We start from the raw sequence: 25,336 nt of genomic DNA, 5'->3' as shown, positions 1-25,336 counted from the left end.
TGGCAAACAGTATGAATGAAGACCTCTTCATCCTCCAAGAACAAATTACTAAAAGTTTATCATTTTTAAGCCTTACCACAGGAGAAGAAAGAGGTTGGCCTTTTCCTACAGGGAAAATGAGTGTTTTTCCACACAAGGAACTCAGACTAAAAACACAATGCAAGCAGGATTTTTCCTACTGGGAGACAATACACAAACTCGAATGATCTGCATTATAAAAAGATGTAAGCGACTAAAAACATTGTGATGAAATTTGTTTTGCAAAGTGTACATTAGATCTCTTCCTTCCTTGAGTTGAAATTTTCCTGATGCTATATTTAAGAGATCTTTCCTATGTTAGTTTTTTTAGTGTAGCCTTTTGATCTGAGTTTAAAATATGCATTTCATTGAAGATCTCTGCTTGATTTTGCGCACACACACCCCCATACAAAAGTACAGCTGCCTCCCTCAGAATATAAGCTGAGAAAGCACAATTTTCAGAGGTAAAATTAAAATAAAAAATTAATTTTGTTTTTAAAATTGCACAGAATTATGCCCTTCGTTGCAGTGAGCGATAGAAAACTTGCTGCGTCTACGTTATGTTGTTCTGACACTACGAGGCATCCCTTCACCTGCCTGCCTGCGAGGTCGCTGTGTGCCAGAGGCTGCAGCACTCAGTCGGGTAGTAGGATGAGATGGAGCTCAGGTTTTCTAGACCATCATTTTCTCATGTATTTGTGGGCACAGACTTCCTTAAATGAAGGCGATTCATGTAGAATACAAATCTTTCTTTTCAGTTCCACTTATTATTATTACGGAATATGCAAAATCTGATCCCAACAGCATATCTCCCACGGCAGCAGCCTTTTACACCTTGTTCTTCCCAATCCACAGGCTAAAGGTGGTCTGATGGTGTTAACTTCCACTCCTTCCGAGGATTACAACACATTTCGGCTCATGGGAGCTTTGTTTATAGATGTCCTGTAATTAAGAGTTTGTTTTCTAGATGAGTAGAACGAAACCCTCAGATTGTAATCTAATCTAGGAGGATTGAGGAGGCTGTGGACAAACATCCCACAGACGGGATACTTCTTACTCTCTGAAACACCACTTCTCAGAAGTATTGACCTTTTTGCAACTCTTAAAATGTCCGCCAGCCAAAGAGAGGTGTACATTACCAACATGTGATTTGCTAGTGTTACTCTGCATACTTCACAGGCGATCGCTTGCCAAGGTGCAGAATGAAATGCTGAAAGTTCTCCAGCTTAGCTCATTTTAAACCATCATCGCAAGTGATCTGCACTTTATTAGATCCTGGCCATAAGCAGTATCCTTGGGACGGTATTTTGGTTGAGAGAAGCGAGCACTGCAGCGCTGCAGCAGCGTGTGAGAAATCGTGAATAAAATCAGTGACGTTCACGGTCTTGCATAAGGATTTCTATGAACAGAAGGCTCAGGAAATGATCACCCAAAACCAAGAAAGACTGTTTGAGTTAAGGCACTTGCATACTCCTGAAGCATCTGTAATGACAAGAGTGTGCAAATACCTTGTTTGTACATCTGCATGACCTCGGTCCAGGGTTTTCAAACTTTTTCTACTCGATGATTACTTGGGACCTATCTACACATACACAGAAAGCCCATTCTGAAAAAGGCTCCTCCTGAATTACTCTGCGGGAAAGAAAACACTTACCTCAAGGTTACACAGCAAGGGCAGAAAGTGATTTTGAGGGAAGTGGGGGTGGTGGGGGTGGCGGGGAGGCTGGCCTTGCCCTGTGTCAGAAGCACAGGTGCCAGCTGCCCAGCTGAGCAGCTCCGACAGGTAGGTGCCACCTCACTTTGTCTGTAGCCCTTTTGGGGGGGCAGGGCCCCTCAGTGCACTGCAAGGACAGGGCGATCCCTAAGCCAGTCTTCCTTCATCCACAGTTCAGAGACACTGCCAAAGGGCAGTCAGGCGGTAACTTTTGGTGACATGACAAAGCTGGGCTGGGTTCAAGTGAAAGATTTATCAGAGGTGAAATGCCGCTTCCAGGCCCTTGGCCACCTATTGCTAACAACATAAACACAAATGGCAAATACATCCTTATCGCACACTAGCGAACTGTATATCCCTTCCCACGCAGAGCGTTTATCATAGGAGACTTTTCTGGATGCACTGAGGGAGCCCATCTCTCCATCTCATCTCTGTCTTTTTTTGTGGGGGTTAGAAAAGTTTTGGATTACAACTAGAGAAGTGCAAAAAGGGCTGGAAATTTTTCATGGTTAGATTTAGCACCTGGAAGGAAATAATTGTTCACTCTGAAGCTCATGAATACTTGACCTGGCTATTTCTAGACCCACGCAGAGTCATGAATTTTCATCCTGGCTAATGGGACCAAAAGTGTTAGGAGCAAATAGATCTATAGTGATTTCTGAATATTGCGAAATGTACCTTGTGGACTGTGAAAGAGATACTTGTGGTTTATTCTTACTAACTCTACTAAATTTGTCTCTGCAAGAGCACTGAGAGTGACTGACAGCAAAATTCCCCAACAGGGTATCACGGTTAGATCATGCAGTTGTTTTACAGAGGAGAGTTACCATGCAATTTTAGGGCCAGATCCTGAAATATGTTTTCAGTCTTCATACCCAAAGAAACAAGGGCTTTTCCAGGGGAGAAAATAAAACAAAACAAAACCCAAACCAAACATTAAAAAGAAAGACGACTGTGAAATATTACTTTTACTCTTGCAGAAGATAAAGGAAACTCTGCCCATAGCAGGAGAGGAATGGAGAATTTGACCCTCCGCATTTTCGTTCCTCCATGAGCCGTCTCAGAATAATACGCACTGGTGATGGGAGAAACAGGCTCCCAGGCCCCATCCCGGCAAGACGCAGCATCTCCCGGCCCAGGACCGCCGCGACGAGGCAGGTCCCCGTGCAGGCAGGAGCCGGCGGTGACCGAGCCTGGGCTGGGGCCAAACCCGGATGCCGGCGGGCACCCCGCAGCCAGGTCTCGCTGTCCCCCCCCAATACCAGAGAATGCACTTAAAGAACCATCAGGCTAGAGAGCTCTCTTACAGCACGTTTTATTTGCAGCGGGGTTTCCAGGGTAGCGCATGTGTCCCGAGCCCCAGGGTCTGTGTGCCCCGGGGGACCCCGGGCCGGGTCCCGGCGGGGCGCTTTGCCCCCAGCCCCGGAGGGAGACGGCGGCCAAGCGGCGCTTGGGGCTGCCCCTCTCGCCCGAGAAGCGTTCGCAGGACGCGGCTGGGCGAAGAGAGCGGCCCCGGAGGCGGCGGCAGGCGCGGGGTGCCGGCCCCTCCGGACCCCTCATAGCGCCTGGTAGGTCCGTCGGGGCGGCGGCGTCCCGGGCGTCCCCGGACCCGAGTCGATGCTGGCGCTGGGCGAGAGGGAGTCGGCGTCGCGGAGGGGCAGCCCCGGCTCCTCCGCCGGGGAGAGGCGGTCCACGATGCTGGAGAGGCAGTCCAGGCTGGACAGGGCGCTGCTCTGCTCGGCGACGTACCCTGCGGCCGGGGGACAGGGGCGGGTGGGAAGGGGGGGGGAAGGACACGGCAGCGCGTTGCAGCGGGGTCTCGCACTGCCCCCCCCAAGTGCCGCGGGGAGCGGGGCGGCACCCCGGGCCCCCGCCTCCACCCTCCGCGCCCGCGGCTGCCGGCGGGTCGGGCTTACCGTGGGCCATCTCGGAGCAGTAGACGGCGTCGAAGCTGCTGCCTCTCGCCGACCAGACGGGGCTGCCGCAGTCGGCCTGCAAGACAGCGAGGGGCGAGTGCCGGCCCGGCCGCCGCCCCCCTCCCCGGGGGCCAGTGGGACGCTTCCCCCGGAGGGAAAGCGCCTTAAAGCCCGGCGGGGAGGGAGCCCCGGCGCCCACGGGGGAGCGGGGCAGCAGCTCCCCGGCCAGGCTGCCGCTGGGCAGCGCCTTCCCCGTCTCCCCCCGCCCCACGCCTTATCCCTCTGCTGCTTCGCGCTAAGGGGGGGGAGGGAGGGGAATACGAGCCCCGGGGGCTGGGGCGCTTGCTGGGTGCCCTCTGGCAACGTTACCGTTCCCCCATGCATTCCCGGAAAGCCCATGTGCATGCTCAGCGTTAAATCTGAGAAGGGACCTGTTTTAACCTAAACCGTCTGCCTTTTCCTGATGTTCGGCTGCATTCGGCCGGTCCCACACCCTTGGGACCGGTCCCACAACGCTGGGCCGAGGGGGACCTGCCCACGGGCCTTCCTGGGGTCCCCACAGCCCCATCGCTCCTGCTTCTCTCTTACCATCCCATCAGAGCAGCTGGAAGTGGGGCTGGTCGGTTCGGAGCAGCTCTGTCCCGGCAGGTGATAGTAGTTTTCTACCTGTTCCCTCAAGAGCTCCTGGAGGCTCTCGATGTATCTGATGGCGTTTCTCAGGATCTCCACTTTGGGGAGTCTTTGGTTGGGGTTGGCAGTGGTGCACCTCTTCAGGGTCTCAAACGCCTGGTTCACTTTCTTCAGCCTCCTCCTCTCCCTCATGGTGGCCGCTTTCCGCCGGTCCATTGTGGTGGATTTTCTCTTGCAGGCTTTGCAAGCCCACATGAGGCAGTGGCCGGCCTGGTGGTGGCCAGTGGGAGCTCGGACATGCTCCTCTTCCTCGGAGCAGGCGGGCTCGGGGGGCTTGTGGGCGCCGAAGGCAGGCAGGTCCCTGGGCTCAAAATCCTCGGGGAACTCACCCTCCGGGGAGGAGAGACAGGAGCTGTCATAGAAGAGCTCGGAGGGGGAGAACTGGCAGCTGTCCATCACCTCCATCCTTGCAGCGGAGGCGTCAGTGTGGGGCGGCAGCCACCGGCTCTCGGCGAGGCGCTCTGCAGTGCGCTGGGGCAATTTCCTCAGTAATTAGCGACCTGAGACGAAGTGTCCTTTGGCTGATGCGGGGGGCCCTTATATATACACATGTAAAGGGAGGCTGGTCCGCAGCGGCCAGTCTTTATTAGCATATCCCACCACATCCCCTTGCCGGGGGCTGTCTGGGCAAGCCCCCTCCAGTCCCCAGGAGACAATTTGCTCCGCACCGCTCCTTTGGAGAGCCGTGAGCTGGGCACTTCTGTAATGAATGACCTCCCCAGAACTGGTTGCGACGTCTCCGAAGTTTCAACCAAGTCTGGGAATTTGCAGTTTTGGTATAGAAAGAGAAAGAGGGGCGGTGGACGCGCACGAACCACTGACATTTCCTACAGAGCCATTCCTCGTCCCCATGTTCCCATCTCCCATCACAGGCTGCAGCAGGAGGCACATCGGCTCTCCCCATGGGAGAATTAACGCAGAGCCCCCCCGTAGGACCTACAGTGTCTACTTGCGTATTTTTATTCCCCACAGTCCAGGTCTAACCCGAAACAATTTACCCCTCTTTTCAGACCTAAGATTTGTTCGTTTATCTTGGGGAGCGCTTTGTCCTGTAATTAAAGCTATGTCACCAACCGTTTAAATTTACAAAGCAGAGGACAAAAATGCACAGCTACGTGTGGCCAGGAGAGACGAGGAGGGGGGAAACCCAGATTTTAGTGCTGTCGGATCAGGTCACGGGGGAAAGTACTCACAAAGAAAAGTGTACGTGTTTGCTCCGAGACAAATCCCCTTCCCATTCCTTCTCCTACTCGTGTGACCCGGTGCTGCTAGAGACACAACAGTCGAGCAGTGCTTTGGGCTTGCTAATTTTCTGCTTTCAGGCAAACTCGTACCGTTACAGATGCGTCCCAGCTGCCAGTGCAACAAACCCCTCCTGGAAGTGTAAAATTTCTAACCCCGCAATCCCTAAGTAACTTTACACAAGTCGGGGACAAAAGCTTTGCAGAGCTCCAGCCGCAGCAGTAGCTGAGCGGAGCGGTGCAAGGGTCATTAGAGTGGTAATGAAGCCATTTAACAGGCATTTGCTAACGCGCAGGAATCCTTTGGTTTCATCCAGGTGGCTTTTGTAGTTGAGGAAAATATTATGAGAAGGCAAAGGAAACCTTCCCTACCTGGGAATAAAATTATGTGACCTAGGTTAAACGGAGAGCAAGTGACCCAGCAGCAATTCAAACGCTACGGAGCCGGTCTGTGCGCCCAGGAAAAAGGCGTCTTCAGTTAGCCTCTCTTCAGGAAGAGGTAATGCGGAGGGCATGGCGATCCGGTTGTCTCACGGAGCCGCTCCAGGCGGGTAGGGAACACCTCCGTAGAGAGGTGCCTTGCACAAGCGCACACCGCTGGGAAGCTCTCCGATCCGCCCGGGCGCGGCGAGGAGCGGCCGGCAGCTGTGGCTGGGGATGGGGCTGCAGAGACCCCATATGCTCCTTGTCCCCTCTCCCCAACCCCCCCAAAAGGCGGATCTCCACTCTTAGGCTAAAACTTTTCCTTAAAAAAAAAAAAAAAAAATTAACCCCCCCCAAACCCCATGCACACATTCTTCTTCCTAAGAGCAAATGCATAATTATCTAAAGGTTGGGGAAGGCTACATCTGCACCCTTTCGGTTTATTTGGGGCCATAAACGGGGGGAGCCCCCTTTGAAATGAATACTGTAGGAAAAGCTGAGAGTTGATAAAGGAGTAAAGTTACAGAAACGAGAAAGCTCAGAATTTCAGGCTTCTGCCACTCCGAGGTGCAGGTTGCTGTTTCGTTGGGCCACATCTGAAACAGGGCAGCTCCCTATTGTTTTCCTAAGAACCCGTCCGTCGGGAGGGGTTCTGCTCGGCAGTAACTTGAACTCTTCACTCGGCTGTGGCGTGCACGCACACACGCAGACACACAGACACAATTTGATTTACCACGTTTGCGCTGGCTAAAATAGACCTGTTTACAGATTTATGCTTTGTGCACAAATAAACTTGATCTTTAAAGTGCCGGTTGCAGTTCTGATCACCTTTCAGCGTTTCTCTCCAAGCATGCACTGTGGATCTCCCGGTGCACAATGCCAACCTCCTGGGTCCCGCTCTCCTGGCGTGCAGAGCTTTAGCTCGCAACTTTTAACTCCTAATCCAGCGGGGCTGGGGTTGGTAAGAAACGTGCCTTTTCCCAAAAGTCTTTGAGGACCTGGGAACATTTGTTTCCTTTTTCCTTGAATGTTCTGGGGGAAGGAGAAGAAAGGATGGAAGACCCTGTCACTCAGGAAGAAAAAAAAATCTGTAATTAGTATCCCTTAAGAGCCCCTGGCTTCTCTGGTAAAGTGATCTCAAAACAAATTTGCAAAAGTGCAGTAGACGAGTGGAACTAAAGAAAGGGGAGAGAAAACACAAACTACGAGGCTGGCTAATGAGGCTGCTGGAGGCGGGGGGGCTAGTGCTGCATTTCAGGAGGCTCAAGTCCTAAAAGCGGGAACAGCCTGAGCACCAGACACCGTCTGCTCCTGTGGATGGGTCGGGAGAAAACGGTGAATGTGTCGGGACCTCTTTAAATGGTGTTCCTCACCCGAACCCTCCTCGCTCCACAGCACCTCCCGTGCCGCACCTATTTCTGGAGGGATTCAGTCCCATGTGGGGACCATTTCCAGAGCGTGCAATCTTTTCCCAAGCCCCATGCATTTCTATTTAAGCATAGAAAATCCGACCGAAACTATAAGTCACCGGCCGGGGGGTGAGAGGCGTTTGGGGCCCACCTGAGCGCGCCCCGTCGTGCCCGCGCGGGCCGCGGCCGCGCCTCCCAGGGTTCAATCCCCCACCGCCGCCCCGGGCCCGCGTAGCGCCCTCAGCGCGCCCCCGCACCTCCTCAAAGCACTGCGCGGTTCCCCGCGGACCGCCGGCCTCGCCGGAGTGAACGCCCGGGCACCGGTGCAGGACAGCAACCGGCAGCGACAGCGTTATTTAGGGTTGCATTTTATTTAATGGTTCGTGCGGAGACGGCGACGGCCGACACAAGGGAAGCCGCAGCCGCGTCGCTCCGGGCCGCCTTTGCCCCTCGCCTCTCCCCTCCCGCGGTCGGTGGGTGCCGCTGCCGGCGGCGAGGGCTCCTCCGAGCCGCCCCGCCAGCAAAACTGTTTCCCAGTTGGGCTGGTGGGGCCGGGCTCTTCCAGCCGTGTGAGAAACGTTTGGTTCCCCCCAGCGCTGGGAACCGTGCGCACCTAAGTAAACACATTAGTACCTGCCAGAGGGATTTGTATAGAAGACAGCTGAAGAAGGCATTGGCCTCTGCTGACACTCTGGGACTCCCAGGAGAGATCAAAGGGACACGAGGGGGTTTTTAGCAGCCTTGAGACTGGGAAAAGTTGCTAGTTCCTGCTATCGGAGGGACGTCCCAGCGAGCACATGGTTCAATTATTCAACCTCCTCCCTCCCCTGCCCCCCACTCCCATTCCCCAGCTCTTTCTCCACAGAAAGGTGGACACTCTGGAAAAATTGTACGGGTTCCCCAAGGCAGCAACGATCCAAGCAGGAATTTTCCCCGTGGAAATAGCTGCTGGGTCGACGCCTGCCCGCCTTGCCTTCGACCTCAGAAAATAAAGCCCATTGCCTGCTGCCCGCCTCCCTTCTCCGAGTTTCAGGCGGTTTTATGGAGGAAAATCCAGACGCACAATAAAAAATGGGCTTTAAACTCTCGATCGCGTCACTTCAGAAGAGTGCGGTGACAAGGCAGTGGCACTGCAGACACCCCGTCTCCCCTCACCCATCGCTTCCCCGTGTGCAGCCGGCACAGCGGGGCGCTCCTGGCCCCGCAGGCAGCGAGGGCGGGCGGCGGTGCGATGCCGGGCCGGGCACCCCGCATCGCTGCGGCGGCCACACCGCTCCCGCACCCCTTCTCTCCTGGGGGAGCGAGCAGGTGGAGGAGAGGGAAGCCGGTGTTCAGCTTTCCGGGAATAGCGCTCCAGTCCACGTCTCTCGTGTTAAATAAACTGCAGCGGGGCGGAGGGAGCGGGAGGGGGCACTTGCATTGGTGTAAAAACTTCGATGACTTTGTGCGTGGCCCCTCCGGAAAAAGACTTGATTAAATCACAAACCTCTTGTCCTTACCCAGTTATTACCCTTTGATTTGTGATTCCAGGGCCCTGTTTGCTTTGGCTGGGGACTTAGGTAAAGATTATCGTTATTAATATCAAACACAAACATTTTAATTGCAAACACACTGAGGACTTTCACTGGGAAGCCCGGCATGTCAGCCGCAGCCGCGGGGGTCACGGAGAGTCTCTTCGGGAGGTATTTTCTTTATTTAATGAAAAAAAACCCTGCCTTTAGGCAAACTTATTCCAAACAATCGCTCAAGTTACCCCGCTGCTGGAGGAGACCCTGCCGTAGGGGTCCTACCAGGTGGACGCGCGAGTTCGTTGAGGTTAATGCGGGGCTGAGGGCAAACCTGACAGCAGGCTGGCGGGGTGCTGGCGTGACACGGTGGTTTCGGGGTGCCCAACAACCGCTCCTGCCCTGCTGCGGGAAGCGGGTCCTGCGGGGCTTCGTTCAGCCGGTGCTGCATCAGGCATAGTGAGTGAGCTGCCTGTAGCCCTTCTCCCTGACCCGGCGGGGATGGGAACAAGTTATTAAGGAAAGAGACGACTGCTAACCCGATCTGACACACTCTGCTGCTGAGCAAGTCCCTTCGCTACAGAAGCAAACTATAGCATCTTCGCTTTTTCGCTAAAATGCAATTACACGCAAGAATCCGCGTTCCCCGAAGCGCCGCTTTCTGAAGCGCCCGAGAGTTCCCCAAGGCAAAGGGGTTTATTTGAAACGAGAAAAATGGGGGAAACTGTCCTATCACCACGTTGCCACCGCACTGTGCCGCCGCAATTACTCTTTACAACAGAGTATCTCAGCAGAGAGCAATTAGAGCGAGTACTTAACCTTTTTAAAAAACAGTTTGGCCGCGGTGGCACAAAAAGGGAGGAAGGAGGGCACAGCGATGGGAGAGCCAGCTCTCAGGGCCGCCTCTCTCAGGAGCTTCCCCTTCAGACGGACGTACCCGTGCTAGTGCCGGCCGCGAAGGGCGAGACCTTCCAGAAACGTGGCTGTGACCTTTCAAAAAACAAAAACAAAAAATAAATCAAGGGTTAAAGCTGACGAGGAGAGCGCCCGCGGGCAGAGTTGAAGTAGCGTCCCTTTGCTTTTGTCAGCTCTCTGGCGAGCCCCGTGTGCGTGTAGGGCAGTGCGTTCTGTTTCCTGGTGGTCGCCCGTTCCCGGGCTATAAACAATCTGTTACAAACCGTAACGCTCTGAAGCGAACAGCTCCGCTATCCTCAGAGAGGCTGTGTTTTTTTACATCACTGAGTGAAAGGCTTCATATGTTGTTACCCCCCTCCTCCCCCAACCCCTTTTCGGCCGCTTAACTCTTTCCTCCCTGAGGGACCCCATTCTCTTCTCCCTCGGGCTCAAGGAAGTCCAAGGGGAGTTACCTTTCCCGGGAAGAAATCACAGCCCACAGCCCCCAAGGGAGCGGGCTCCTGTCCCAGCCTTGTGCTGCCTCGTCAGGGTAGCAGGCCCATCAATTTTGCCGCAAACAAGGCTTGGGTTCAAGTCCTCCGGTGCCGAGAGGAAAAGGTGAGACGCGCTCAGCTTCTTTTCTCCCGGACCGCAGGGGAGCTTTTTGGTATTCCCCTAAGCTCGCCCACCATGTGCAGGACAAGGCCGAAGCAGCGTCCCTGCCTGGCAAGCTATGCAAGCGGCACTGTCGGACATTTTGGGGGAGTCATGAACATGCGGTCCTAGATAAGGAGAGACGCTCCTTAGAGGAGAAAATGAAGGAAAAATCTGTCCTGAGAACTGCCCCCCAGTCACACGGGTCGTGTCTCGGCTACATGTTTGACTCTTCAGGTCTTGGTCTCGCTGAAGTCAGTGGCGGGTTTTAACTCTGGGATCGGGTTGTTACTGAATTAGGAGGTGTGGGGGGGAAACACTGTAACACAAAGAGCTTTATTTTACAATCCAAGAAATCTGTCTGTTCTTATATACAATATCACATTCCACCATTTAAATATATATTTGTTATGTTTACAAAAGTAAAGACAGTACTAAAATTATTTACAGGAACGAAACGAGGCGGGAACTCTTTAAATACGACTAAGACAAAATGCAACCAACGGCTTCACTCAGACAGGAATGAACTTTCCGGTGAGTCTCAGACAAAGCGGATCACCGGTACATAGGTAAGTATCTTAAATTAAAAAAAAAAAAGGAGGGGTGGTCTATGCAACACAATTTAAAGAAAACAAAACTCAGGGGAAAAAAAAAAAGGAAAGAAAAAGGGGGAAAGTCTGTTTGGCTCGAGTCAGTGAGAGCCATTTTCTTTGGGGTAGGTGTACCTTGACTCGACCTTAACAAGGCCCCTGCCTGGGCTTTCCACTGTGTTAATTTGCTTCATTACTTAGTTTAGAGGGAAGGGGGTGGGGGCTCCATCGCCTTTAACTATACTACCAGAGCAACCGGATTTATTTCTCCACCACTTCCTCCACGCTGGGTAGTTTGGGCTCGTCGGAAGAAATACTGTCCACAATGGAAGAGAGACAGCGAAGGCTGCTGGAGGCCGACGACTCGACGATGGAGCCTCCTGCGCAATGAGAGAAAAGGGATTAAAGAGCAAACCGTTCCTCCTCGCCGGGCCTGCGGCGCACGCCTCCCGGCAGGCAGAGAGCCCCGGTGCCGGAGGGTGAGAGACCGTTGGCGGTCGCGACCGTTAGGGATTGCGACCGTTAGGGCAAGGGATGGGCGCGCAGCCGCGGGGAGGCGAGTCACCAGGGCCCGGCAGCGGCGGCCGCTCCGCCGCACACACGGAGGACGGCGGCCGCGGTGCGAGTTACCTTCCTTGGGGCTGACTCCTAGGGCTCGGGAATGGTCAGAAACGCTTTGCCAATCGGAGCTGCAGGTGCTCAGGAAGTCTGAACTGGGGATCTGCGGCACACACACACGGGGGCGGCGAGGGGAGACACGGGGAGAGGACGGGTATTAGTAAGGTGGACCGCGGCTCCCCGGGGCGGGCTGGCTGCCCGCCGGAGATCCGAGGAGCTCGCAGGTTCCTCGAGGAGCCCTTTCCGCTCCCGCGAACCTGCCCGGCCGCCCGGGCCGCCGCAGAGGCCCTGCCGAGGAGGAGGGGAGGGTACGGGAGCGGCGGTTTCGCAGCTGGATGCCAGGGCGGCGGGAGGAATCAAGCGGCAGTGCTTACATTTCCCTGCTTGGGGCTGAAGCTGAAGGGGTCCCCCCCGATCTCCTGCATTTTCTCCTGCTGATCCAGCCTGTGCAAGAGGTCCTGCAGCCTCTCGATGTAGCTGATGGCGCTCCTCAGGATTTCCACCTTGGGTAGCCTCTGATTGGGGTTCGCCACAGTCCTCCTTTTCAGAGCCTCGAAGGCTTCGTTGATCTTCTTCAGTCTCCTCCTCTCCCGCAGGGTGGCTGCTTTCCGTCTGTCCGTGGGGGCTGACTTTCTCTTGCAAGTTTTACAAGCCCAGATCAAACACTGGCCGGGGCAGTGAGGGGGTTGTAGTCCCGGGGGTGCCAGCACATGCTCCTCTCCGCTGCTGTCACTGCCGGCCTCTGGCGGCATTTGGTCCTGACAGGGGGACAGGGTACCATCGCTGCCTGGGTACAGCGGGGATCCCTCGGCCATCTCCAGCTGCTGCAGGGCTCCATTCTCCCCGTCCAAGTAGAAGAAATAGGAGCCAGTTTCAAAAAGGTCCATCATCATGCTGTCCCTCGGCCTCTCTGCCTGCTTGAGTTGGGTGCCAGGCTCAAAAACACCCTGAGGAACAACCCAGATGGAATTTAATTAGTGCAGTGACATAAGTCCCCCCCTGCTTTATATAGGAGCTGCTGAAACCCTATCCAACTTTTAGCTGTCGCGGTGCATCACCCTCCAAAACTGATTCCAGCCAGTCTCCTGGGCGCTGTCCTGAGAACATCTCCTATTTAGAAGGGGGAGGGGGGGCACAAGGGGAGGGAGGCAAAAAAAAAAAAAAAAAAAGAGGGGGGGAAACAAGTGAAAAAGAAAAATACAACCCAAGTTCCCCCCCCACCCCTCCAGAATCCCGTGAGCTCCGGATGCAGCAAAGGGATGCAAGGTGGGGGCTTGGGAGCCATGTCCGAGTGCAGCAGGAGGCCCCGTCCCCGCTGCCGAGCCCGCGGGGGCATGATGGGAGGACAAAGACACGGGGCTTCACAGGGAGCCCTCCCCCAGCCCACCCCTCACACCCCCCAGCGCAGGCTCCTTGCCCCGGTGCTAAGTATAGATCTATAAGGAGAGATTTCAAGGGCAGCCATCACTCTCCAAATAGATGGGTTAATATTTTCAGAAGAAGCCCCTGCTATTCCCTCCGCCTCCTCCCTTGAAGCATGCCATTCCTGTGACCCAAGCCACTCGGGCCAGCCCAATGTTAGGAGCCAAGCTCACTGTTCCTCCACACACAGGGAAGGTTGCCAAGGCAGAGCCTTGCTGCGGTGCCGAAGCACCCACGGTTATTGCACCTCAGCTTAAGTCTTTTAAGCTGAACTTTCCCCTGTTACCGATGAGGTGACAGGAGTGATTCCAGGTGACTGGGTTACAGTCTGATGAGGCTCTCCAGAAAGTCACTGTCCTTGACGGTGGTTAGGGTAAGCAAAACCCAGGCATTCGGTGTAATTGCAGTTTAATCCCTTGGGCCTGGCAAGGTATATAGAGCTTCCTAGCCCCTGAGACAGAAATGGAGCTTGTGATCACTCTCTGTTAGCGTATACTGTAATGTCACATCATGTCTAGTTTTCTCTTACATCAAGAAGGAGAAGGCATGGGAAAATGACCTGTTTGCCTCTTTCCCTCCCTGGACTGCCTTGTGTTCCTTTAATCCCATGTAATTTCTCTATGTACATGTATATATGTGTATATGCATATATATATGTGTCCACATCTATAGACACACGTATCTATGTGTAAGTATGTGGATAAGTAAGTATATTTCTGTGTGTGTATATATATGTGTATATATGTATGTAACATACATATATGTGTATGCTTTTTCATAGAAACTCACAGTAATATATGAAGAGTGGATGAAGCCCCTGGAATACCTCAGTATGTCTCAAATGTAGCTTCTAACTTCATTCTTTCTGAAGGGAACTGTTGCATTTTTTGTTAATTTCTAAAAACTACAATGAAATTGATCATTCACTTGACTGTTTCTCCAAAACTGATTGCAAACCAATTTTTCGCAGTACAAAAATCTTAAAGAATAGTTGTGATTTTGTTTTGACTAAATCAGTGTTGTTGGAATGGATCTCATTTCTGGTTTAATGAGGCAGAACAATATCCAGTTTTGGATGAGACAGAGAAATTCAGACTGTTCTCAGCGAAACTAATTTTGATATTAATATTCCAGCACTGAGATTTTTTTCCTCTTCAGATTAAGGAAGGGGTAGTCTTGCAGTTAAGGAGCTGAACATAAGACACAGTTTTTCAGTTTCCATGCTTTGCAAGTTGCTTTCTGTTTGACCTTTGACCAGTCACTTAATTTCCCTGTGATTTAATTTTCTACCTTTAAAAAGGGCTATAATGTTGACCTTTACCCATCCCTTGTGTTTCTCATTTAATTTGCGTACTATCCAGGGAGGAGCCACTCCTTGGCGTTACATGCTTTGGAGTCCCACAGGGATGTTTGTCCCATACCATTAATGTGGTAGTAATAAAAAAAAAAGAAAAATCATAAGTCTGTTGATTATTTAAAACATTTTCACATTTACTATAGTAATTTTTTTTCTTTTAATCTTTAGTTTCTTCACTACTGCCCTGGGAATATTTGGAACAAGCCAGAGATGAGATCAATCTACTGGTAAGGTGATTAAAACTTAGTTTAAGGGAGAAATATCATTACCAAATTGTTTTTGTCCTTTCGAGAGTTTTAACTGGACTTAAGGAGTTGAGAAACTGGAAGTTCAGGAGCCAGATGCTCCTTCTGCTGTCAACAGATTTTTTTTTTTTTAAACAGGAAACAAAGTAAGTTTTTTCTTTCCAGCACTTAGTGCTAGAGTAAACAGATTTGGTTCCTCACAGTAATGTGGGGCACAGCATAGTTAGCCCTTTAACGAGCAAAACTCCTATCAACTGTCACTGAATTTTAATTTTAATAAAGTCAGCCAATTTCCCCATCATATAAGCAACTTGAATTTTGCTATAGCCGTCACACTGCATCTCCCATTCCAGCTCCTTGGGGAACATAACACAGCTAGCAAACAACCCTAGCACATTTGAACAAAATGTCCTCGGCGGTGTTCTCCATTACAAACGTGGATCAAGTGGAGGATTCAAAAGTTGGTGCTGGTCTTTTTTCTCTTCATGCCTTGCATTCCAGATCATGTTAGATACAAGCACAAAGACATAAGAGGAAGGAAAAGCACGTGAATAAGAACAACTGGACATAGAATTGGAAGGAGGATCACTGCTGAACTCCACTTGTAACTTCAGTCAGCTTTGATAGCCCCTCACAGAAAAACTCACTCTCAGCCTGTGAGGCCAGTTCTTTATTCAGTTGTTACTGCTTCTATCAGAATATTGTGGTGCTCTATTGAAAATGTACTGTCAGTATAACTTCACACAAGTAAAATATGAGGTGTACTGTATTTCAGTGGTTTATAAAGTCTGTTGTTCTACCAAAGAAGTATTTCAGTAAGTCAGTGAGTAGTAAATTGAGTAAGTGGTCAGGATGACCCAAATCCAAGAAAGAGTCACTGCATTTTAAGTCATGGTTAATCTCCAGAACTTCGATCCATCCAAATTCACTTTTCTACATAAACTTTTCTGGGTAATTGTGGTTCAGTAATGAGCCTAGAACTGCCTAGGTCACTCTTGACACCTTATGGTTTAAGCAGAAGTTCAGTCCAGAATTCTAGAGAAATATTTTGTTATTTAGAACCCACATAGCACTACGTACCACTCCAAATACCTCCTTTTCCTCCTTCACTCTCCTCAAGATCCTTCCAGCCACAGGCATTGTAGTTTTTTAATCTTTGATCTCTTCACCACTTCTTTGCCATGACATTGGTAATCAGTGGGGATCAGGCATATCCACTCCTCTGTGGCACTCTGAAAGGGCACCGAGGCGAAGGTGAGATTTTCAGCTTGTCTTTCAGCCTGTAGCCCTATTCTACTCGTACAGTACTCCCCTTGATCTGAGAGATGGTTAGATACCTTGGCTGCCAGGTAATGATTCTTAAATTGCTTCTTGCAGATTTCTGAAGTGCACGTTATCAGTGTAGGCCCAGCTGTGGACATACTGGGATTCTCGAAGGTTTTTTGCGCTTAAAGTATGGAAATTTTTCTGTTCACATTCCCACTCTCCTTTTTTTTCCTTTTACACTTATGTTTAACGTATCTTTCTTAGTAGAAACTTTCCCTTTCAACATATTTTGTTGTTAACACTCAATGCTGTTCTTCTGCCTTTATTTCTGTCTTTTTCGAACAGTTTATATTCTTCAAAACTTGTGTTTCAACAAGTTTCTGAAATCCCTCTAACATTTGACTTGATATCTTCTACTGATATTTCTAACATGTCCTTTTTTCACAGGAACAATAACACCTCCTTTTAAAATTTTAGCATTTTTTCATCTAATTTCTCAACAGAAAAAAAATGATACACTGTCCTCATTATAGTCTCAAGACAACCACTTAGAGTACGTCTTTGCTACAGAAAAAATCTAGGCTCTTACTCCTGTCCTGTTCTCTGTCAGTTCCAGTTGTCACAGAAGACCTTCTCACCTGAGTTTGGTAGTGTATTCAGGTAAGGGTAGGTGGCGTGTCTGGGGATATGTGTCAATATCCGTGTTTTCTTGTCACTTGTAACCTGTGTGTTACATAGTTAGGACACCAGTCTAAGCTATTAGCGGGTTAATTGTCAGCCATTCCTCCTGATGTGTCAAGAGATACACTCAAATACTCACCCAGGATGAGTTTACATGCTCACTTTAATTTGTCAGGAATGCCCTTGCAGAGCAAATCTCTGAATAGCCCCCACTTACTGCGCTTTTGATACTTTTGACACAGGGTGCACTCAGAGTGTGTCATCTGGGTTCTGTTCAGGAGAAACTAAGCTGAAAGGCACCCTGAAATGTGAAGTGGGTGCTAGGTCTTCTGAACTGCCGCTTTCTATAGCTCTGCTCCTGATGCACCTATACTGTCTGCTAATGTATTCATACTCACAGTTCAACCTTGACATGTTGCTGCACTGTGAGATTTGCTGCTGAAATAGTGTATTATGGCAAGGATTGCAAAAATTAAGGAGGATGAGACACTTCATCTCTCCTTTCCCTTCAGAATGGAAGGATTGAGATATATTTACTTTTTAAAGATGTTTGAAATGGCTGAGAGATGTGGAAACTGTAAGGGGGAAGTTGGTGCACAAAAGATAGATAATCTGGCAAAGAAAATGTATCTATCCCTGAATCTACAATTTATTATAGAAATGTTTAGTGAGCAGAGATCAGAGAGCTTCCATGAGTTTTCTTGAAAGTTTGAGCAGTGAAGACTCTATGGGGGACCAGTATTTCTTATGCTGACAATGACCTATGGGAAGTTTAAGTAAAAGAACTTTACTGACATTCATGGAAGCATAATTCCTGCTACAGGAACAGAACATATGGAACTTCATGGCTTGTGGTATGTAAGAGCCCTTCTTAGCTGAACTTCATTATCTCTTCTTCCCCTAAAATGTCTGAATTTCACAGAGGTCTGTAGGGTAACACGGACCAGCATTAGTTCTTGATTTTCATTTATATATGTTGTTAGACTATCAGCTGACTTTTGCTTACCTAGACTCTGTTGTTTAATTGACCCTGTTCAAATTCTCTTTGTCCAAGGAAATTATTCTGTTTGTACATCCACACTGTCACACGCGCACTCGCTGGAGATTTAGGAACTGACTGGAGGAAGCGTGTGTACTGTGCACGTCAGTGCTTGTGTATAAGTACGTGCCATTTCAGAGAAGTTAAAAGCACGTGGGAGCAACCATCCCTCAAATGCAATTTTGGCAAGTGGAGTAGTGAATGGTACAGTATATGCTCTGGAGCTAGGAAGCCAGAAAGGTAGAAACCTGGAAAAGACAACTTTGTGTAATTTTACGGTCTTTGTAGGGGAAGATTTAAAAATTCTTATTCACAGAGACCTTGGCTGTATAGCTGTTCCAAATTATTGCTGTTTTCCTTTGATTGGATATGGACTTTAGTGTTCATATCAGTTACAGTCCTGTTAGTATCTGAGAGGTGCAACCTTGCTAACTAAACAGACTTCTCTAGTTCAGTATGGTAAGGTAGGATTTCATTGCAGCTCTCATGTTGGGCAGTTATGAGACACAGTTCTAAATGGCAGATGCTTTAATGCCTGTGTCAGGGTCTACGGTGACAAATAGTCACCACTGCACAAACACATTTATTTTACTACAAGACGTTTTCCTGGGGAGGAGGGAGTGCCAATCAGAAACCAGAGGCCCGCTGCACTGTTGCTGGCTGGGACAAGCATTTTCCATGGTTTTATCCACAAGCAGGCATTCCTTGCAGAAAGGAAGGTAGTAATAATGACAGATGCCTTCTACTTGTGATTAGGCAAAAAATGGGGGACCTGAAATGTCGCATGAGTACAAGACACATCATGTTCTATACAATCATATTTTTGCCATCACATTCTTTGTAATTACATGAAAGGTCATTTTTACAGTAATACACTTATTTGTCTGATTACACTACCAACTAGTGGAAGTGTAGAGTTCATTTTAACATTATGTAGTTTCAGAACATGATGACTGTGACATCTAAACCTAAAAGGGCAATAGTTAAACCGTAGTTGCTACTACTAATTAAAATAAATATTCATTTTAATTCTGCAAGTGAAAGGAAGGAAAGGGTGTGTGGAGAGCTAGTTTCTGCATTCAACACTCTGGCTAATCACATCCCTGCTGTCTACAGACAGAAAGAGAGCTTAGTGCTCAGACTGTGGAAAAATGACAGCTTACTTTTCTGGGGCTCACAAGGGATTTTTGCAGAGCCATGGATCTTCATTGAAAATTAGAATGATAGTGGCTTCAAAGTGGAAGCTCTGAAGATACAGTGAAGGTAATGGATGTAGACAACTCCCTCCTCAGCAATAACATCAGAATTGTTTAAAACAGCACATCACAAAACTATGAAATGATTATGCCAAATGATTGCTTTTTATACATAAATTGTACTGAACTGTTTCATCATCCGTAGCCAAATATTCTTTTGGTTTCCTGGTGTTAGCTTTCTGACACATGGGCGTGTCAGTTTAATGAGCCATTTGATTATAGAGAAATAGCATTGGATGATTAAGATAAAGTAATAAGCTGTAGTCAAATGCAGGCATTAGCTGGTCTTGACTTATTTCCTGGTGCTGCATTAATTCAGTCCTCAATTATTCCATGCACATGTGGATTTAAAATGCAGAAACAACTGAAATGGGAATCTCTTGAGGTATTACTGTTGCCAAAATGTAACTACACAGTTGGAAGTAAGGCAATCATGTCATAGCCCTATAGAATTCCCTGTTCTTCATGAGATTTTATGTATTTTCTCTGCTGTCTGTAATTTCAATTTTTTTTTTTTTTCATTTTATTTTCAGTGTTCTTCTGCGTTTGTGGACAATCAATTTAGCTCATAATTTTGAAAAAGTGTTGATTTAACCATGATTTGTACTTTGTACACTTTACATGATTTGTACTTTGAGGTTTTGTTCTCCATGTATCATCGTTACCTCTTGCTTTCCACATTCTACATTGCTCTTAATTGAAGAAATAAAGCTTGTGTCTTATTATGACTTGCTTGAGATCCCTTGGGTGGCATGCCATCAATCTTTTACAGTACATGGTAAATAAATATAGAATGTTGGTTTTGCTGTCCTGTCACATCTTCTGCTTTAGCAGAGATAATTGCTATGTCCTAAGTGTTGCCCTCCAAGTTCTTCCTTAGGTACAACGATTAGCTTTGCTGAGTCAGTCTCAGCTTTGAAAAGCATGTATGCACCATCTTAATTTCCATAAATATGGTCCTGACTGATTTGAATGTAATGTTCACAACATGTACTTTGGGTAGTCTGATATGTGACCATTCCTCTTCCAAGCATCAGTCAGATTCCTTTCTCTGTGTAGCCTTCCACAAGTCTTTTGATTGCTGTATATTGGGCCTTACTGGGTTTTAATGGAAAAAAAAAAAAAAAGTTTGTATATTCATTCTTAACAACATTTCGTATTTTCTCCCTCTCTTTCTGTGTTGTAGCAAGAAAAAAAATGTTTTTACAGATCTGCCTTTCCCCTTAAGAATTCACTGATCTTCAAACATTTTCATTATTCATTCGAATTTCTTCTTACCATCTCCACTTGGTTTGGGCTGGTACTCTAGTTGGTGTGTTTTGGGGTCCTTTTGTGTCACTTATAGTCTCCTGCATCTGCTGGCTTCTAATCATTGAAAGACAAAGGTACTTCTGTCCCTTCCTGGTGATAACCTAGTCAGTTGTCCACCTAGAAAATACCTCAAAAGTCCTTGAAGTTTTGTCTCCCATCAAATACGCGCACAAAGTGTTCAACATGCCAGAAATTATTTGTCACACTGCTGTCCACCAAATCTGTCATCTGTATTTTCTGAGAAAGGCCAATACAGGAGGATACAGGATGCTCTGAAGAGGTTTCAACAGAGAAATTTCTTCCTAATCCCTTCAGTTAGAGTGATGTGAGTCCTCAAACATGACAGTCTGTATCACCTTCAAACTTCAAAAGCAAATTCTGTATAATATATCTGGAACTAGAGAAAATGTTAATACAGAATCCCCAGGTATCTCATCTACATGGGCTTTCAAAAGGAAAATAGCTGCTGCTTTTGGAAAATAGAAGCCATTGAGAGAAAGGCTTCCGGAATGAAATTTGCTCTGTATTAAATAGCAATAATGACCTTGAATCCAACATATATTGTATCACGTTGTTATTGGAACCTGCTGCACAGCTGCAAAACTGTTTTAGGCTGTGAAGGTCATTCTGTTATTCGTCTGTGTGTTCTTTTAAGGTACATGCTTGTAAACAAGGTTGGTTACCTGTGATCTGTCAGTGCAAGAAATACAGCAGTCTATATTGTACTCCTTCACCTCTCTTTTGCTCAATAACTTCTGCATGTTTATATACTAAGATTTCACTTGCTTTGAGATTCCTGAAAGCTCAAAAATGTGTTCTTTAAAGTACACTGGAATCTAGATTTATAACATGGTCTCTTGAACGTGCCATGGGTATGTGGTGCAAAGAAAATCTGCAAATTTGTTGTTTAAGATTTTTGAACTAAATAGCTGGCTCTGACCACTAGTTCTGTGCCATGTTAAAACACCCTTGTGATATTCCAGAAGTACAAAGGAGTCTTATGGACATCCTGAAAAAGAACATGAAATTTCTCAAGATATGGAAAGAACCTTGGCTGAGCTGACAGTCTTCCTTCCCCATGCAATTCATCTGGCATAGAAGACACAAGACAGGAATGAAAAGGGGATAGTATTCAGAAACTCTGCATGACAAAATGAGTCTTATCCTTCTCATTCTAGTCAGACTTCACAAAACCATGCTCAAAAAATGCCTGTATTTTATTTTTCACCAGACCAATCTGGAGAACATTTCAGAGAAACTACGTAGACTAAAAGATTGCCAGATGCCCTCTCTGCCTGCAAAAATCATCAAGATAAGGCTTCAACTGAATTGATGCAAGTGCTTGGATTCTTGGAGAAAGTGTACTAATTATGTTTTTTGGGGAAATGATTTGATAATTAAGCACAGGAAAAGTTTAAAAGAAGCACACACAATCTATTCTGATTAGATGAAGAATCCCTGCAAAAGCAATCTTAGACCTATGTTCTGAAACTGGTAACTGGACAACATACAGCTATGTTTAGACTTAGAGAAAATAGTGAGAAAATATTTTTGTTGTGAAGTGTGAAACAGCTGGCTTATAACAGAATCTGTTGACCTGCAGTGTCATTATTTTTAAAAAAACATTTGTGTATTACAGCAGGCTAATAGAAATGTTTGGCTGGAAGTGCTAAGCATTACAATTACAAAGTATTACTTTGAAGTATTATTGATTACTATACAATAACTGAAAAATAGAACAGACAGAAGTATTTGTGCACCAGCAGTTCCCAGATTAACTCCAAGCTCCAAATGACAAATAATCAATTCATTTTATTTTGATAGCTCCATACATAGTAGCCTAGGCACATTCTGTTCTATGGGAGCTGCTGAGTGCTATGGACTTCTAAAAAGCTTGGTGTTTAAATGAGATGACTAATTATAGATTACAAATGTCATTTGGTGAGAATACAATTAATTGTAAAAACTTTGTATTGGAACTGCTGCCTTCAGCTTGGGACAGCAATAGTGGAACAGCGCTAGCTTTTCAGTAATGCCTGTACGCAGTTTCTGAAACTAGATGGTATATGAAAAGGGAGATGTTAAAACCAGACGAGTTCAGAGCATGAGATTTACCAGTTCATGTAACTGCACCTTATCTTTCTTTTCCTTCAGAACTGGTTACTTGCAGCCACGTTAATTAGCAAGTTGCAAATTCAATAGCGAGCAGAGGTAATGAGAGCAGTTGTGCTTACAGCAGGGAGGCAGTCTTCAGGGTGCAAGTCGAATCACAGATTGCTTTCTTCTTGCATTCACGTTGCCGTCATCAGTAAACCATGTCTTCCTTTGAGGAGTCGGGATCTGTTGAATTAAATAGAAGATATGCAAGACAGAACTTGTGTTTCAGAAGTGACTACCAGTCTGCAAACTACTACAGGAAAAGAAGAAAATTGAACTGGTCATCATAATCAGGAATTTGGCTATCAGTGATAGAGTCATTGGTGCAAACACTGAAAACTCAACCACATTAACATTCACTGGACAATGCAAAATCATCCAAATTTCTGCTTTGGCTGTGGAGGTCAGCACCAGTGGGTTTTATATCAATTTAAAGATTCCAAGTGGTGTTCCTACAGTCAGTTGAGCCCACTCAAGAGTATGAAACAGAATCACCTAACAAAGATTCTCATCTGAAAGCATCAAACAAGTATTTAACAATAGGATAAAGAAGATTTGTCATATTTAGAAGGTACACAGTGAAGAATATAAAGGCTCTGAAATGTTTACAAGAATGATCGTTAGCAGTGACATGGGTAGACATGTCTCTGATGCTGATTGTCCTTGAAGACTCAACCTTTTATTTTTGCATTTTCCAAGCTGCATGATCTGCTAACCTTCAAGGCCATTATGGTAAGAAATTCATATTATGAGAAACCTAGATAAACTTTTTCTACCTTTCTTTCCAAGGAAATCACTTTTCACTATTACAAGAGAATTAGGAATCAACATCCAAGCTGTCAATGTTGTTAGTGAAGATTGCCAACTCATTAATAACTAACTAATTGAAATTGCTTTTGGAGATGAGAGGCCTCTGAAGTTTCTGGATCATCAGTGTTGCTCCATTTGGATCCAAAAGTCATGTCAATTTACAGAAAGACTTGTATATATACACCTTTTGTCTTGAGTCAGCTGATGCTAGATCTGAGTATTTCATGGAACAAGGAGTTATTAAGGTGATCACACAATTGGCTCCATCTTTACAAACTGTATTATTCCTTATACAAGCTGAAAGGTAGTGTGTGAGCACACTCAAGTAGCATCAGTGCCTCGTCACTGCTTATAATTAGCTGTCTTACCAGGTAGAAGATGTGTCTTTGCAGAATTTGATTTTACACAGGCAGCAGCAACAGTTTATAAACAATAAAGAGTCTGCAGATGCTCGGATTATCACCTCCAATTGTGGAGCTTTCTCAGTCAAGCATCTCAAATTTGATGTTTCCATGGTTCCAGGAATTTTGTAACACTTCACATAAACTATTTTCCAGAATTCCAACTGTTCAGTACTGTGATTATGTCCTGATGCTGGGTTCAGCTAGCTGTGAACTTGCTAAGTGTTTTTGGGAAATTTTAAGCTGCTCGTAAAGTCATGTATCTGAAGTAAGAGGAGAAAATATGAGATTGGGGAAAAAGCAATGTCACTTTCTTGAGATGTGTGACCTTCTCTGACTGAAGATAACTGTGTGCTCACAGTGTCCCGGAACTGAAATTCAATCGGTAATTTAATGATCAATAGAGATACTGCCTGAAGTGATCAAACAATTTTTTCCTCACCAATGTGATCTAATAAAAAAGAAATTTTAACTGTGTTTTTATTTCCGAAAAAAGTTACTGAGTCATCTGTTACAGCACATTCAGAACTGCATGCATGCACAGACCAACAGTCATGCCTGTAACTCAAACTGACACTAGTACGTAGAGAGTTGTAAATAAGACTAACATTAGTCAAACTACTTAATGTAACTCTTCAAGAGCCTCAAAATTTCCCAGTGAGCCATGATACAGAATGGTTTTATCAACCGTACCAGGCCCTTGCAAGGAATTAGCTTTCTGACTGTGATAGCTTTTGGTTTGAAATATCTTGAGGTTATTTTAATCACAAACATCTGAGGTAGTAACATGAATTCTTCATCATTTGTTTGCAACTTAATAGTATCAGACAACTGAATTTATTTCTGTCTGATGAGTCCAAGTTACACCAGCAGCTTTTTCATTTGAACTGTCATTGCACACTGCTGATCCCAGCAAGTAGTCATGCCAAACTATGGTGAAGACAAGCAGAAATGCACTACAGGTATTCTTGAAAGAGATTGCATGATAAGACTTGTCAAGTTCTCATTGTCCTACATAGCATTCCTGTCCAGTTTACAAGCATCAGTCCAGCAAGATGGCATCTCAGTTCAGATCAATCTGATCTTAACTCTGTCATACCTGAAGCAATGCAGTACTAGCAGGAACAGACTGGGTAATCTCAGCCATCCTTACGTTCTTTTTTGCCACAAGAATTCATATGTGATAGAAACTATTGAGCTGAACCAAGTGGCTTCCTTCAACAATTATCAGATCAGAGTCATCAGACCGGTCTTATATATAGCCTATGTCCATCATCCACATACTTGTTCTTTGACACAGTAAGCTTGCAGAAATAGTTAACAGATTAGTGTAAGTGACTCTTCTAACTTTTAGTACAATGGAAAAAAATAAGTCACATGTAAGAAATACATAATATGTGAGAAATTCCCTACTGAGTCAGCCCATCTAGCAGAATATTCTGACCATTTAGAAAGTGCATATGAGCCTGGCCACTTCTGCTCATCCTTTCCATTTGTACGTCTCCAGTACCGAGAACTGTCAATTCAGGGATGTTATAGGGCACATCTCTACCTAGTTCTGTTAGTATCTGTTTACAGACGTGTTGCCCATGACTTCATCTAATCCCTTTCTGAACATCTCAATAGTGTCTCACCTCCCAAAGTATTTTTTGTAATTACTTACATCCGATAGTGCTTGCAGGTCCCAAAGGACACACCAGTGAAGGGAAACCTAGATAG

The 25,336-nt window shown here is 46.9% G+C and overlaps 2 protein-coding genes and 1 long non-coding RNA gene across 8 annotated transcripts; 1 reads left to right on the top strand and 2 right to left on the bottom strand.

Annotated features, from left to right (window-relative positions):
• Positions 1-3,031: 3,031 nt before the first annotated feature.
• MYF5 (myogenic factor 5) lies at positions 3,032-4,866 on the bottom strand. The gene is made up of 3 exons (XM_054845137.1): positions 4,237-4,866; positions 3,649-3,724; positions 3,032-3,482 (listed from the first exon to the last, which is right to left on the bottom strand). Exons 1-3 carry the CDS (start codon positions 4,741-4,743, stop codon positions 3,289-3,291), a joined length of 777 nt encoding a protein of 258 aa, XP_054701112.1. The 5' UTR covers positions 4,744-4,866; the 3' UTR covers positions 3,032-3,288.
• Positions 4,867-9,096: 4,230 nt separating this feature from the next.
• Positions 9,097-12,766, bottom strand: MYF6 (myogenic factor 6). Of its 4 annotated transcripts, XR_008575474.1 has the most exons (5): positions 12,047-12,762; positions 11,685-11,775; positions 11,302-11,434; positions 9,854-9,906; positions 9,097-9,403 (listed from the first exon to the last, which is right to left on the bottom strand). XR_008575474.1 is itself a non-coding variant. In XM_054813401.1 (4 exons), exons 1-3 carry the CDS (start codon positions 12,563-12,565, stop codon positions 11,316-11,318), a joined length of 729 nt encoding a protein of 242 aa, XP_054669376.1. In that variant the 5' UTR covers positions 12,566-12,762; the 3' UTR covers positions 9,097-9,906; positions 11,302-11,315. The 4 variants fall into 4 exon arrangements, 3 of the variants coding, with proteins under 3 accessions (XP_054669376.1, XP_054669375.1, XP_054669374.1); XM_054813401.1 differs by having other exon boundaries at positions 9,097-9,906; XM_054813400.1 differs by lacking the exons at positions 9,097-9,403; positions 9,854-9,906 and having other exon boundaries at positions 10,785-11,434; positions 12,047-12,760.
• LOC129201742 (uncharacterized) lies at positions 11,395-24,046 on the top strand. 3 transcript variants are annotated; one of them, XR_008575477.1, is made up of 4 exons: positions 11,395-11,533; positions 14,620-14,678; positions 16,573-16,622; positions 20,125-24,046. It is a non-coding gene; the product is annotated as an uncharacterized LOC129201742 (long non-coding RNA). The 3 variants fall into 3 exon arrangements; XR_008575476.1 differs by having other exon boundaries at positions 16,466-16,622; positions 21,481-24,046; XR_008575475.1 differs by having other exon boundaries at positions 16,466-16,622.
• The last annotated feature ends 1,290 nt before the right edge of the window (positions 24,047-25,336 follow it).

Source organism: Grus americana, chromosome 1 (assembly GCF_028858705.1).
Source record: "Grus americana isolate bGruAme1 chromosome 1, bGruAme1.mat, whole genome shotgun sequence".
Lineage (NCBI taxonomy): Eukaryota > Metazoa > Chordata > Aves > Gruiformes > Gruidae > Grus > Grus americana.
Note: the sequence above shows the minus strand (reverse complement) of the source record. Positions and strands in the feature narration are given on the sequence as shown.